Source organism: Bos indicus, chromosome 1, assembly GCF_029378745.1.
Source record: "Bos indicus isolate NIAB-ARS_2022 breed Sahiwal x Tharparkar chromosome 1, NIAB-ARS_B.indTharparkar_mat_pri_1.0, whole genome shotgun sequence".
In the NCBI taxonomy this organism is placed as follows: domain Eukaryota; kingdom Metazoa; phylum Chordata; class Mammalia; order Artiodactyla; family Bovidae; genus Bos; species Bos indicus.
The window spans coordinates 82,484,278-82,497,078 of NC_091760.1; the positions used below are offsets into that span (position 1 = coordinate 82,484,278).

Here is a 12,801-nt window from a genome sequence, read left to right on the forward strand (position 1 = left end):
TTCGTGCTGAACTCTTCTGCTTACTTGCAACTTTGACTTCTCAGATGCACTTTCTAGTCCAGAGGTCTTAGTGCTCTGCTGCCTGGACCCTGATCCCTCCCTTCCCAACCTGGAGTCCAGGCCACCCTTACAATGTGTGACTAAAAGCTTTGGGAGTCCAAAAATAAGGTGGTTTCACACTGTTAAAAATAAAGATCCCCATTAATGCCAATATAGTGAGTAAAAGAGAATTATGTCCTGGCCCAGAAACACAAAGCTGTATCTCTTGGTTTGTTCTAAACCTCAAGGTCTTAGTGCTTCGGTGAAGATCCATGTTAGAATAAGCTCATGTCAGAATTAGCCTATTAAATAGCATTTCCTGAAAAACTGCCATGCTGTTTATGTTCTTTTATCGTGCAGTACTTTTCTTGTTAAACTAGTAAAAGCATTACTTTAAAAAGTGAGATTAATGCTGCTGTTTTAAAAATTAATGATATATAGGTTTGTGCTAAGTCACTTTAGCCGTGTCTGAATCTGTGTGCCCCTATGGACTGTGTGCTCCTAGGCTCCTCTGTCCATGGGATTCTCCAGGCAAGAATACTGGAGTGAGTTGCCATGCCCTCCTCCATGGGATCTTTACCACCCAGGGATTGAACTCTTATGCCTCTTGCATTGGCAGGGAGGTTTTCACCACTAGCACCACCTAGTTCTTTTATATCTCTGAAAAAAGTGTAGTGATCAACCTGGGGAAATAACCACTCATCCACAGGGAGTAGGGTTAGAAATGATCATTTACAGAGAACATATAAAGCATAAAGAGAACGACTTTTGGTCAGAATCCTTACTGCATGCTGCTGGAGCAAAAAGAGACTGAAATGAGAAGACATGCTAATTTTAACTGAATTTTTGTTCTACTGTTATCAGATTTGGTTTTATCATTAGCATTAATATTATAACTTTTAATATAAAATTTTGCATTTAATAATATTAAAATTTTCAGAAATAAAATCACACAAAGAATAAGTCCACTTACTTGCCACTCGGAATCAAGCAAAATATTGTTATTTCGGTTTTGATGAAGAAAAACATGAATACTACAATTACATATCAATTTTGAACTTTGTATTTCAATTAAAATTACTAAGTATTAGGACTCTGCCTTAATTTCTTCTCATAATGGTAACTGTGCCCATCTCTAACTTTGGGGGAAATAGTTCCACAGTTTAGTACCTATAACTAGGAATATTTTCCCATAACTACTTAAAATGTGTCTGGTATTTAACCTGTCCCCTTTCCCCCTTGCAGGAGAAATTTTAGTACTTACCTCGTTAAGTTGTGAGGTTTAAATGTGTTGCAGATTAGAAACTGACACTCAGAAGTTGTGTGTGTGTGTGTGTGTGTGTGTGTGTGTGTGCGCTTAGTTGTATCTGACTTTTCAACCCCATGCACTGCAGACTACCAGGCTCTTCTGTCCATGGGATTTTCCAGGCAAGAATACTGGAGTGGGTTGCCGTTTCCTACTCCAGGGGATCTTTCCAACTCAGCCGCATCTTTTGCATCTCTTTCATTGGCAGGCAAATTCTTTACCACTGCACCACCAGCTATCATTATTTTTATTATGCAAAAGGCCTGTTACAAGCCCCTACCAACAGGCCCTGCTGCTCAGGATTCATTGCAGCTGCATCAGGATTTTCTCCACTTGGCAATAAACACCTTTTGGCTCTTTCCTCTTGAACTTGTACTTAAGTGAAGGTATGTGTGCTAGCATGCTCATCCAGTTTAACAGGCTCCCTTTTTTTTTTTTTCTCTTTTTTGCTTTACACTTTTCATCTCCCCTTCCTATTTCTAATTTTATTTGGGAAATTATTTCTTCCTAGATAAGTGAGAGAGTCTTATTTGAATATTTTTTGGCCCAAACAGTTCAAATCTTTCTTTGTTCCTTTAGCTAAGCCAGATTTTTTTCTATTTGGATAAATGCCAACCCTCTTTATAAAGGTAGAAGATGCCTAATTACTAGATTTGTCTCCCAGAACAATGGCTTTTGTATTTTTTTTATTATATTCCACACAGTAATCCATGTTTTACATAGCAACCTAGGACACACACACACAAACACACATACAAATATGTACCTGAAAACAAAGATTAGTGAAACAAAATTTTCTTTTTATTTGATGTATTCTATTTTCACTCTGTTTCTTTGAAAAATGCTGGTCACAAGACATGACTTTATTTGATGACTCCTGGTTTTAAAAAATGGTCACAAAAAAGACTTCTAAAGTGACAGAAGGTAAAGTTCTTTGGTCATCACTCATGAAATGTTACCTTTAGACTCCATTTCTCCGTACCTGACAGTATTAAGGGGAGAAAATAATTTCTTAACCCCTGTGACTTTGATATAGCTATGAAGGTGTGGTCCCTTTTCATTCAGCTAGAATCTAGTAAAGCTGTATATATAACAGCCATTTTCATTCTTCTTTTTTTTTCTTGTTTGATTTTTGCAAAATTGTGTGTCTGTGTGTGTGTGTCCTCAGTCACTCAGTTGTGTCTGACTATTTGCGACCCCATGGACTGTAGCCCCTGCATTGGCAGGTGGAAGCTTCCCAGGCGGCTCCCGAGTATTAGGATTCTGCCTATCTCTGCTCATAATGGAAAACTGTGCCCATCTCAGACTTGTGGGATAAATAGTTCCACAGTTTGCTACCCACAACTAGGAATATTTTCCCATAACTACTTAAAATGTGTCTTATATTTAAACTGTCCCCTTTCCCCCTTTCAGGAGAACTTTTAATATCTATCTCATTAAGTCGTTGTGAGGTTTAAATGTGTTAGAGAGCTGACACTTAGCAAATGTTGTTTGTGTGCATGTGTGTGTGTGTGTGTGTGCTTAGTTGTGTCCGATTCTGTGACCCCATGCACTGTAGCCTACCAGGCTCTTCTGTCCAAGGGATTTTCCAGGCAAGAATATTGGAGTGGGTTGCCTTTGCCTATTCCAGGGGATCTAGAGTGGCTCAGTGGCAGAATCTGCCTGCCAATGCAGGAGACGTGGGTTCAGTCCCTGGGTTGGGAAGATCCCCTGGAGAAGGAAATGGCAACCTGCTCTGGTAGTCTTGCCTGGAAAATTCCATGGACAGAGGAACCTGGAGGGCTACAGTCCATGGGGTCGCAGAAGAGTCAGACACAACTTAGCAACTAAACAACAACAACAAATGATGCAAAATTAACAAGAAGATAAGATATAAAAGAGTAGGGGTTGATTGAAATGGGAAAAGCCAGACTTGTCTCCTCAGTGGCACAGATTGAGCTCATTTTGGATAATTTTGCAGCCATTGTTTATCCAGAAAGCAGTATGCGACTTTTGGACTTCTCAGTATGCTGGATGGTTCAAATTCCATTTTTCTTTAGCAGACTTGGTTTCTAATTAAATCAACTGAAGGCAAGAGGTTTTGTTTGATTTCATCTGGGTTAAATGGTGAAAAGTAACTAGGTGAAAGGGAATTACTATATACAAGAGCCAGTATCTCCTTTATTCCCTGAGGTTTTTAATTAATTAATTTATTTTTTAATACCAAAAACATTTTGTATTGGGATATAATCAATTAGCAATGTTAGTTGCTGGTTTGAACAATCTGGCTTTAGTTGTTTTTTGCTTTAAGTTTTTTTCTCCCTGTATAAAAATTCCCCCATATTACTTAGAATTCTAAGGCAAAATTCACTGGACTCTGGTTTTATAATTTTTTCTTTAAGCAATTCTTCACTACTCTTCCTAGAGCTCCTCCTTTGCCATCCCTTGGCGCTTATTGATCCTCTCAGTTCAGTTCAGTTGCTCAGTTGTGTCCGACTCTTTGCAACCCCATGAATCGCAGCACGCCAGGCCTCCCTGTCCATCACCAACTCCCGGAGTTCACTCAGACTCACATCCATCGAGTCGGTGATGCCATCCAGCCATCTCATCCTCTGTCGTCCCCTTCTCCTCCTGCCCCCAAACACTCCCAGCATCAGGGTCTTTTCCAATGAGTCAACTCTTCGCATGAGGTGGCCAAAGTGCTGGAGTTTCAGCTTTAGCATCATTCCTTCCAAAGAAATCCCAGGGCTGATCTTCAGAATGGACTGGTTGGATCTCCTTGCAGTCCAAGGGGCTCTCAAGAGTCTTCTTCAACACCACAGTTCAAAAGCATCAATTCTTCAGTGCTCAGCTTTCTTTACAGTCCAACTCTCACATCCATACATGACCACAGGAAAAACCATAGCCTTGACTAGACAGACCTTTGTTGGCAAAGTAATGTCTCTGGTTTTCAATATGCTATCTAGGTTGGTCATAACTTTTCTTCCAAGGAGTAAGTGTCTTTTAATTTCATGGCTGCAGTCACCATCTGCAGTGATTTTGGAGCCCCCCCAAAAAAGTCTGACACTGTTTCCACTGTTTCCCCATCTATTTCCACTGTTTCCCCATCTATTTCCCATGAAGTGATGGGACCAGATGCCATAATCTTCATTTTCTGAATGTTGAGCTTTAAGCCAACTTTTTCACTCTCCACTTTCACTTTCATCAAGAGGCTTTTTAGTTCCTCTTCACCTTCTGCCAGAAGGGTGGTGTCATCTGCATATCTGAGGTTATTGATATTTCTCCCAGCAATCTTGATTCCAGCTTGTGCTTCTTCCAGCCCAGCATTTCTCATGATGTACTCTGCATAGAAGTTAAATAAGCAGGGTGACAATATACAGCCTTGACGTACTCCTTTTCCTATTTGGAACCAGTCTGTTGCTCCATGTCCAGTTCTAACTGTTGCTTCCTGACCTACATACAGGTTTCTCAAGAGGCAGGTCAGGTGGTCTGGTATTCCCACCTCTTGAGGAATTTTCCACAGTTTATTGTGATCCTCACAGTCAAAGGCTTTGGCATAGTCAATACAGCAGAAATAGATGTTTTTCTGGAATTCTCTTGCTTTTTCGATGATCCAGCGGATGTTGGCAATTTGATCTCTGGTTCCTCTGCCTTGTCTAAAACCAGCTTGAACATCTGGAAGTTCATGGTTCACGTATTGCTGAAGCCTGCTTGAAGAATTTTGAGCATTACTTTACTAGCGTGTGAGATGAGTGCAATTGTGTGGAAGGTTGAGCATTCTTTGGCATTGCCTTTCTTTGGGATTGGAATGAAAACTGACCTTTTCCAGTCCTGTGGCCACTGCTGAGTTTTCCAAATTTGCTGGCATATTGAGTGCAGCACTTTCACAGCATCATCTTTCAGGATTTGAAATAGCTCAACTGGAATTCCATCACCTCCACTAGCTTTGTTTGTAGTGATGCTTTCTATGGCCCACCTGACTTCACATTCCAGGATGTCTGGCTCTAGGTGAGTGATCACACCATTGTGATTATCTTGGTCTTGAAGATCTTTTTTGAACAGTTCTTCTGTGTATTCCTGCCACCTCTTCTTAATATCTTCTGCTTCTGTTAGGTCCATACCATTTCTGTCCTTTATGGAGCCCATCTTTGCATGAAATGTTCCCGTGGTATCTCTAATTTTCTTGAAGAGATCCCTAGTCTTTCCCTTTCTGTTGTTTTCCTCTATTTCTTTGCACTGATCGCTGAGGAAGGCTTTCTTATCTCTTCTTGCTATTCTTTGGAACTCTGCATTCAGATGCTTATATCCTTCCTTTTCTCCTTTGCTTTTCGCTTCTCTTCTTTTCACAGCTATTTGTAAGGCCTCCCCAGACAGCTATTTTGCTTTTTTGCATTTCTTTTCCATGGGGATGGTCTTGATCCCTGTCTCCTGTACAATGTCACGACCCTCCATCCATAGTTCATCAGGCACTCTATCTATCAGATCTAGTCCCTTAAATCTATTTCTCACTTTCACTGTATAATCATAAGGAATTTGATTTAGGTCATACCTGAATGGTCTAGTGGTTTTCCCTACTTTCTTCAATTTAAGTCTGAATTTGGCCATAAGGAGTTCATGATCTGAGCCACAGTCAGCTCCTGGTCTTGTTTTTGTTGACTGTATAGAGCTTCTGCATCTTTGGCTGCAAAGAATATAATCAATCTGATTTCAGTGTTGACCATCTGGTGATGTCCATGTGTAGAGTCTTCTCTTGTGTTGTTGGAAGAGGGTGTTTGCTATGACCAGTGCATTTTCTTGGCAAAACTCTATTAGATCCTCTGCTTCTTGGCAAATTCTCCTGTCTTGGTCTCATTGGACTCCTTGGTACTGAATAACTCAGCTGAGCCTCTCCTGCCTCTTAAATATCTAGAGGATCTACTCTCAACTCTTTTTTTTTCCCTTTGGCAAACTCATTCAGTTTTGGTTTTAACTATCTCCTCTGGGGATGACTCCCTCATCTACTGAAACTTGACAAAAATTTACCAAATGCCCTTCCTTTCCCAGACCTTGTCATTACCTTTCAAATGAGTTAGGCTTGGCTACTAGTTACAGAAAACTCAATGTAATAGTGGATTAAACAAGAAAAAGTTCATGTCTGTCACAGCAGTGTCCTGGAATGACTGGTATGGCTACTCCACGATCATCGGGATCTCAGTTCTACCTGTCTTTTGCTCTGCCATCCTTAATTAGTAGCTTCCACCTCTTGATTCATAATGGCTGCTCCCAATCTAGACATCATATCTGGATTCCTGCCAGGAGTAGTGAGTTGTAAGAGAGAAAAGCATACCCAGTCCTTTAAGGACTGTTCCCTAAGGTTGCAGATACTAAGTCCATTTCCATTCCATTGGCCAGAACTTAATGCCTTGAGCTGAACTTGCTGCTGTGAAATATAGTCTTTATTTTAGGCAGCCATGTATCCAGCTAAAAACCGATTAATACTTTGAAGAAGGTCAAAGTATTAGTATTAGTTTAAAGTATTAAGTATTAGTTTGTGGGTAACTTGCATCCCCTGCCACATGACTTAGACTGTTATTTTTAGACAATTTCAGTTTTCTTTTATTAGGCCAATATGACAAATCAAAAGCACTTTCTTTCAGAATTTCCACATCATTTTCTCTGTACCTTTATTATAGCAGTCATCTCAGTATGATATTGCGTTGTGTACACTGTTGTCTCTAGGATGTTTTAAACTCCTTTCACTATACATAGAAGATGTGTGTAATATTTTTAAATTGATAGTGTTGATTCTAAGTGGTCAAAGTTACAGCAAAATGCAGGAAAACACTTTGATTTTCTGAAGTTTATGTGTTTAATCACCTCAGGGCTTACTTTACAGTAGACATATATTATATCTTAAATTAGTGAAAATTTAACAATAAGTATCTAGGATTTTTCTACATCATGTATATGTTTAATTTTTAATTGTTAGGAAAGAAAAAAATAAACTGAGATGGTAGAAATTTGATTGTGACTAATGCTTCATGTAATTTTTTCCCCCTTTTAGTACAACTGTTGCCCGTGGAATAAAAGAGAGTCTGCAGAAAGCTATAACAGATGATACAGTTAAAGCCATTGTGATTTGTGGAGCAGATGGCATCTTCTGTGCAGGTAATGTGTCCAACCCTTTCCCACTCTCTCTGACATATCACACAGACTGAGCTCAGTGCTGCGTTACCTGTACCCATGGGCAATCCTATAGTATAGGTAATGAATATGGGAGGAAGAAGAAACATTATGGAGAAGGAGACAAAGAGTCACAGGAGAGACCCAGAGAAGATGCTGACCTTACTCTCTTTTATATTGGATTGGTCCTTTGGAGGACATTTAGTTCCAGACTTGATAGCTATTATACCTGCTAGTATACACCAACCAGTCCATCCTAAAGGAGATCAGTCCTGGGTGTTCATTGGAGGGACTGATGTTGAAACTGAAACTCCAATACTTTGGCCACCTGATGTGAAGAGCTGACTCACTGGAAAAGACCCTGATGCTGGGAAAGATTGAGGGCAGGAGGAGAAGGGGACAACAGAGGATGAGATGGTTGGATGGATGAGATGGTTGGATGGCATCACCGACTCAATGGACAGGGGATTGGGTGGACTCCAGGAGTTGGTGATGGACAGGGAGGCCTGGCGTGCTGCAATTCATGGGGTCGCAAAGAGTCGGATACGACTGAGCAACTGAACTGATACACCTAGGGCTACCCTCATAGCTCAGTTGTTAAGAATCTGCCTGCAATGCAGGAAACCCTGATTCGATTCCTCAGTCAGAACGATCCGCTGGAGAAGGGATCGGCTACTCACTCCAGTATTCTTGGGCTTCCTTTGTGGCTCAGCTGGTAAAGAATCTGCCTGCAATGTGGGAGACTTGAGTTCAATCCCTAGATTGGGAAGATCCCCTGGAGAAGGGAAAAGCTACCTACTCCAGTATTCTGGCCTGGAGAATTCCATGGACTATACATGCAGTCCGTGGGGTCACAAAAAGTCGAACACAACTGAGCAACTTTCACTTTCACTTTTCACTTCAATATACACCTACTGGTACATACCTGCTCTGCATATGTCTCTACCTTATGTGAGGTTGGGCAACTTCCTTAAATCTCCTGAAATCCAATTTCTCTGTTTATAAAATGGATACCATAATATGATTACCTTAACAGAGTTTTGTGAGGTTAAAAGAGATAACACATCTGAAAGCCCCTAGAGCAGTACCTGGATGAAGAAGATGTTCAATAAATGTTATTTTTTATTTCACACAGTCTTGAAATGGAGTTCATTTTTTTTCTGTCACCCATTTCAGTGACCATGCACTCTTAATTATCCTGTAAAGGGGTGGGATGGAGGACAGAAATGACGATGAAGTTTCTAGGACAGGCCATTGGCCTCCTGTAATTTAATTTTGTGTGCTTTGCAGTGTCTTGGTGAATACAAGGATCAAACCAAAAAGTTTTCCCTAAATGATGATGTTTAAAATTTGACTATCAGCATTCAACTGAAATACAGTTCACTTATCCTACAATTTATGTAGGAATTACCACTGATTTTCAAAAGAGATCAAGCCCTGAGCCTTTGGAGTGGGAGCACTGACTCCAAGACCCTAGACTACCAGAGAACTAACCCTCAGTTCAGTTCAGTCCAGTTCAGTCTCTCAGTCGTGTCTGACTCTTTGAGACCCCATGAATTGCAGCACGCCAGGCCCTCCTGTCCATCACCAACTCCCAGAGTTCACTCAAACTCACATCCATCGAGTCAGTGATGCCATCCAGCCATCTCATCCTCTGTCATCCCCTTCTCCTCCTGCCCCCAATCCCTCCCACCATCAGAGTCTTTTCCACTGAGTCAACTCTTTGCATCAGGTAGCCAAAGTACTGGAGTTTCAGCTTTAGCATCATTCCTTCCAAAGAACACCCAGGACTGATCTCCTTTAGAATGGACTGGCTGGATCTCCTTGCAGTCCAAGGGATTCTTAAGAGTCTTCTCCAACACCACAGTTCAAAAGCATCAATTCTTCGGCACTCAGCTTTCTTCACAGTCCAACTCTCACATCCATACATGACTACTGGAAAAACCATATAGCCTTGACTAGACAGACATTTGTTGGCAAAGTAATGTCCCTGCTTTTGAATATGCTATCTATGTTGGTCATAACTTTCCTTCCAAGAAGTAAGCGTCTTTTAATTTCATGGCTGCAATCACCATCTGCAGTGATTAGGGAGTACCAAATAGTGAGAACTCACACAAAGGAAACCACTTGAAACCACCAGTAGCGCCCTGTGCAGGATGCCACATCTAAACAACAAACAAAACAAAAGTACAAGCCAAATCATCAGCAGACAGGATTACCACCTCACTCAGCCTTGCTCATCAAAGGAAAAACAAAGAAACAAAAACTCAGCACAAATCTCACCCTATATGAAGCTTACACAAGCCACTGGACAACCTTAGGAGGGTAGAAACCAAAAGAGGAAAGAATTCAAACTTGAAGCCTTGGAAAAGGAGACCTAAAACACAATAAGTTAAAATAAAAACAATGAAAAGGCAGAGAAATACTACACAAATGAAGGAACCAACTGGAAACACAGAAGTCCAAATAAATGAAGAGGAAATAGGCAAACTACCTGAAAAGAATTCAGAATAATGATAGTAAAGATGATAAAAAAATCTTGAAAACAAAATGGAGAAATGAAAAAGAATCAATTAATAAAGACCTAAAAGAATGAAGAATAAACATGCAGAGACAAAAAACACAATTGCTGAAATTAAAAATACTCTGCTAAGTCGCTTCAGTCATGTCCGACTCTGTGAGACCCCATAGACAGCAGCCCAACAGGCTCCCCCGTCCCTGGGATTCTCCAGGCAAGAACACTGGAGTGGGTTGCCATTTCCTTCTCCAATGCATGAAAGTGAAAGTGAAGTTGTTCAGTTGTGTCCGAATCTTAGCGACCCCATGCACTGCAGCCTACCAAGCTCCTCTGTCCATGGGATTTTCCAGGCAAGAGTACTGGAGTGGGTTGCCATTGCCTTCTCCATTATTAGAGAAATGCAAGTCAACACCACAATGAAATATCACCTCACACCAGTCAGAATGGCCATCATCAAAAAATCTACAAACAATAAATGCTGGAGAGGGTGTGGAGAAAAGGGAATGCTCTTGCACTGTTGGTGGGAATGTAAATTGGTACAACCACTATGGAAGATGATATGGTGATTCCTTAAAAAACTAGGAATAAAACCACCATATGACCCAGCAATCCCACTCCTAGGCATATACCCTGAGGAAACCAAAATTGAGAAAGACACATGTATCCCATTGTTCATTGCAGCACTATTTACAATAGCTTAGAAGATGGAAGCAACCTAGATGTCTGTTGACAGATGAATGGATAAAGAAGTTGTGGTATATATACACAATGGAATATTACTCAGCCACAAAAAGGAACACATTTGAATCAGTTCTGTTGAGGTGGATAAACCTAGAGCCTATTACACAGAGTGAAGTGAGTCAGAGAGAGAAAGATAAATATCATATTCTACTGCACATTCTAATGCACTGGAGAAGGGAATGACAAACCACTTCAGTATTTTTGCCTTGAGAACCCCATGACCAGTATGTAACGGCAAAATGATGGGATTTTTTGCCAGGTCGGTAGGTGCCCAATATGCTACTGGAGATCAGTGGAGAAATAACTCCAGAAACAATGAAAGGATGAAGCCAAAGCAAAAACAATACCCTGTTGTGGATGTGACTGGTGATAGAAGCAAGGTCCAATGCTGTAAAGAGCAATATTACATAGGAACCTGGAATGTCAGGTCCATGAATCAAGGCAAATTGGAAGTGGTCAAACAGGAGATGGCAAGAGTGAACGTCAACATACTAGGAATCAGCGAACTAAAATGGACCAGAATGGGTGAATTTAAATCAGATGACCATTATATCTACTAGTGTGGGCAGGAATCCCTTAGAAGAAAAGGAGTAGCCATCATGGTCAACAAAAGAGTCCAAGATGCAGTACTTGGATGCAATCTCAAAAATGACAGAATGATCTCTGTTTGTTTCCAGGGCAAACCATTCAATATCACAGTAATCCAAGCCTATGCCCCAACCAGTAATGCTGAAGAAGCTGAAGTTGAACAGTTCTATGAAGACCTACAAGACCTTTTAGAACTAACACCCAAAAAAGATGTCCTTTTCATTATAGGGGACTGGAATGCAAGAGTAGGAAGTCAAGAAACACCTGGAGTAACAGGCAGATTTGGCCTTGGAATATGGAATGAAGCAGGGCAAAGGCTAATAGAATTTTGCCAAAAGAACGCACTGGTCATAGCAAACACCTTCTTCCAACAACACAAGAGAAGACTCTACACGTGGACATCACCAGATGGTCAACACTGAAATCAGACTGATTATGTTCTTTGCAGCCAAAGATGGAGAAACTCTATACAGTCAGCAAAAACAAGTCACAGTCTGAGCTGACTGTGGCTCAGATCATGAACTCCTTACTGCCAAATTCAGACTTAAATTGAAGAAAGTAGGGAAAACCACTAGACCATTCAGGTATGACCTAAATCAAATTCCTTATGATTATACAGTAGATATGATAGAGTGCCTGATGAACTATGGATGGAGGTTTGTGACATTGTACAGGAGACAGGGATCAATACCATCCCCATGGAAAAGAAATGCAAAAAAGCAAAATAGCTGTCTGGGGAGGCCTTACAAATAGCTGTGAAAAGAAGAGAAGCGAAAAGCAAAGGAGAAAAGGAAAGATATAAGCATCTGAATGCAGAGTTCCAAAGAATAGCAAGGAGAGATAAGAAAGCCTCCTCAGTAAGCAATGCAAAGAAATAGAGGAAAACAACAGAAAGGGAAAGACTAGAGATCTCTTCAAGAAAATTAGAGATACCAAGGGAACATTTCATGCAAAGATGGGCTCGATAAAGGACAGAAATGGCATGGACCTAACAGAAGCAGAAGATATTAAGAAGAGGTGGCAGGAATACACAGAAGAACTGTACAAAAAAGATCTTCAAGACCAAGATAATCATGATAGTGTGAAAACTGACCTAAAGCCAGAAATCCTGGAATGTGAAGTCAAGTGGGCCTTAGAAAGATTCACTGTGAACAAAGCTAGTGGAGGTGATGGAATTCCAGTTGAGCTATTTCAAATCTTGAAAGATGATGCTGTGAAAGTACTGCACTCAATATGCTAGCAAATTTGAAAAACTCAGCAGTGGCCACAGGACTGGAAAAGGTAAGTTTTCATTCCAATTCCAAAGAAAGGCAATGCCAAAGAATGCTCAACCTTCCGCACAACTGCACTCATCTCACACGCTAGTAAAATAATGCTTAAAATTCTCCAAGCCAGGCTTCAGCAATACGTGAACCATGAACTTCCAGATGTTCAAGCTGGTTTTAGACAAGGCAGAGGAACCAGAGAT

General features: G+C 40.7%; 1 protein-coding gene across 1 annotated transcript in view; it reads left to right on the forward strand.

Annotated features, from left to right (window-relative positions):
- Positions 1-12,801, forward strand: part of EHHADH (enoyl-CoA hydratase and 3-hydroxyacyl CoA dehydrogenase) — a 54,537-nt gene that overhangs the window by 520 nt on the left and 41,216 nt on the right. Inside the window, exon 2 of the mRNA XM_019958524.2 lies at positions 7,368-7,471. Coding sequence (XP_019814083.2) covers positions 7,368-7,471 — 104 coding nt within the window. The remainder of the gene's footprint in view (positions 1-7,367; positions 7,472-12,801) is intronic.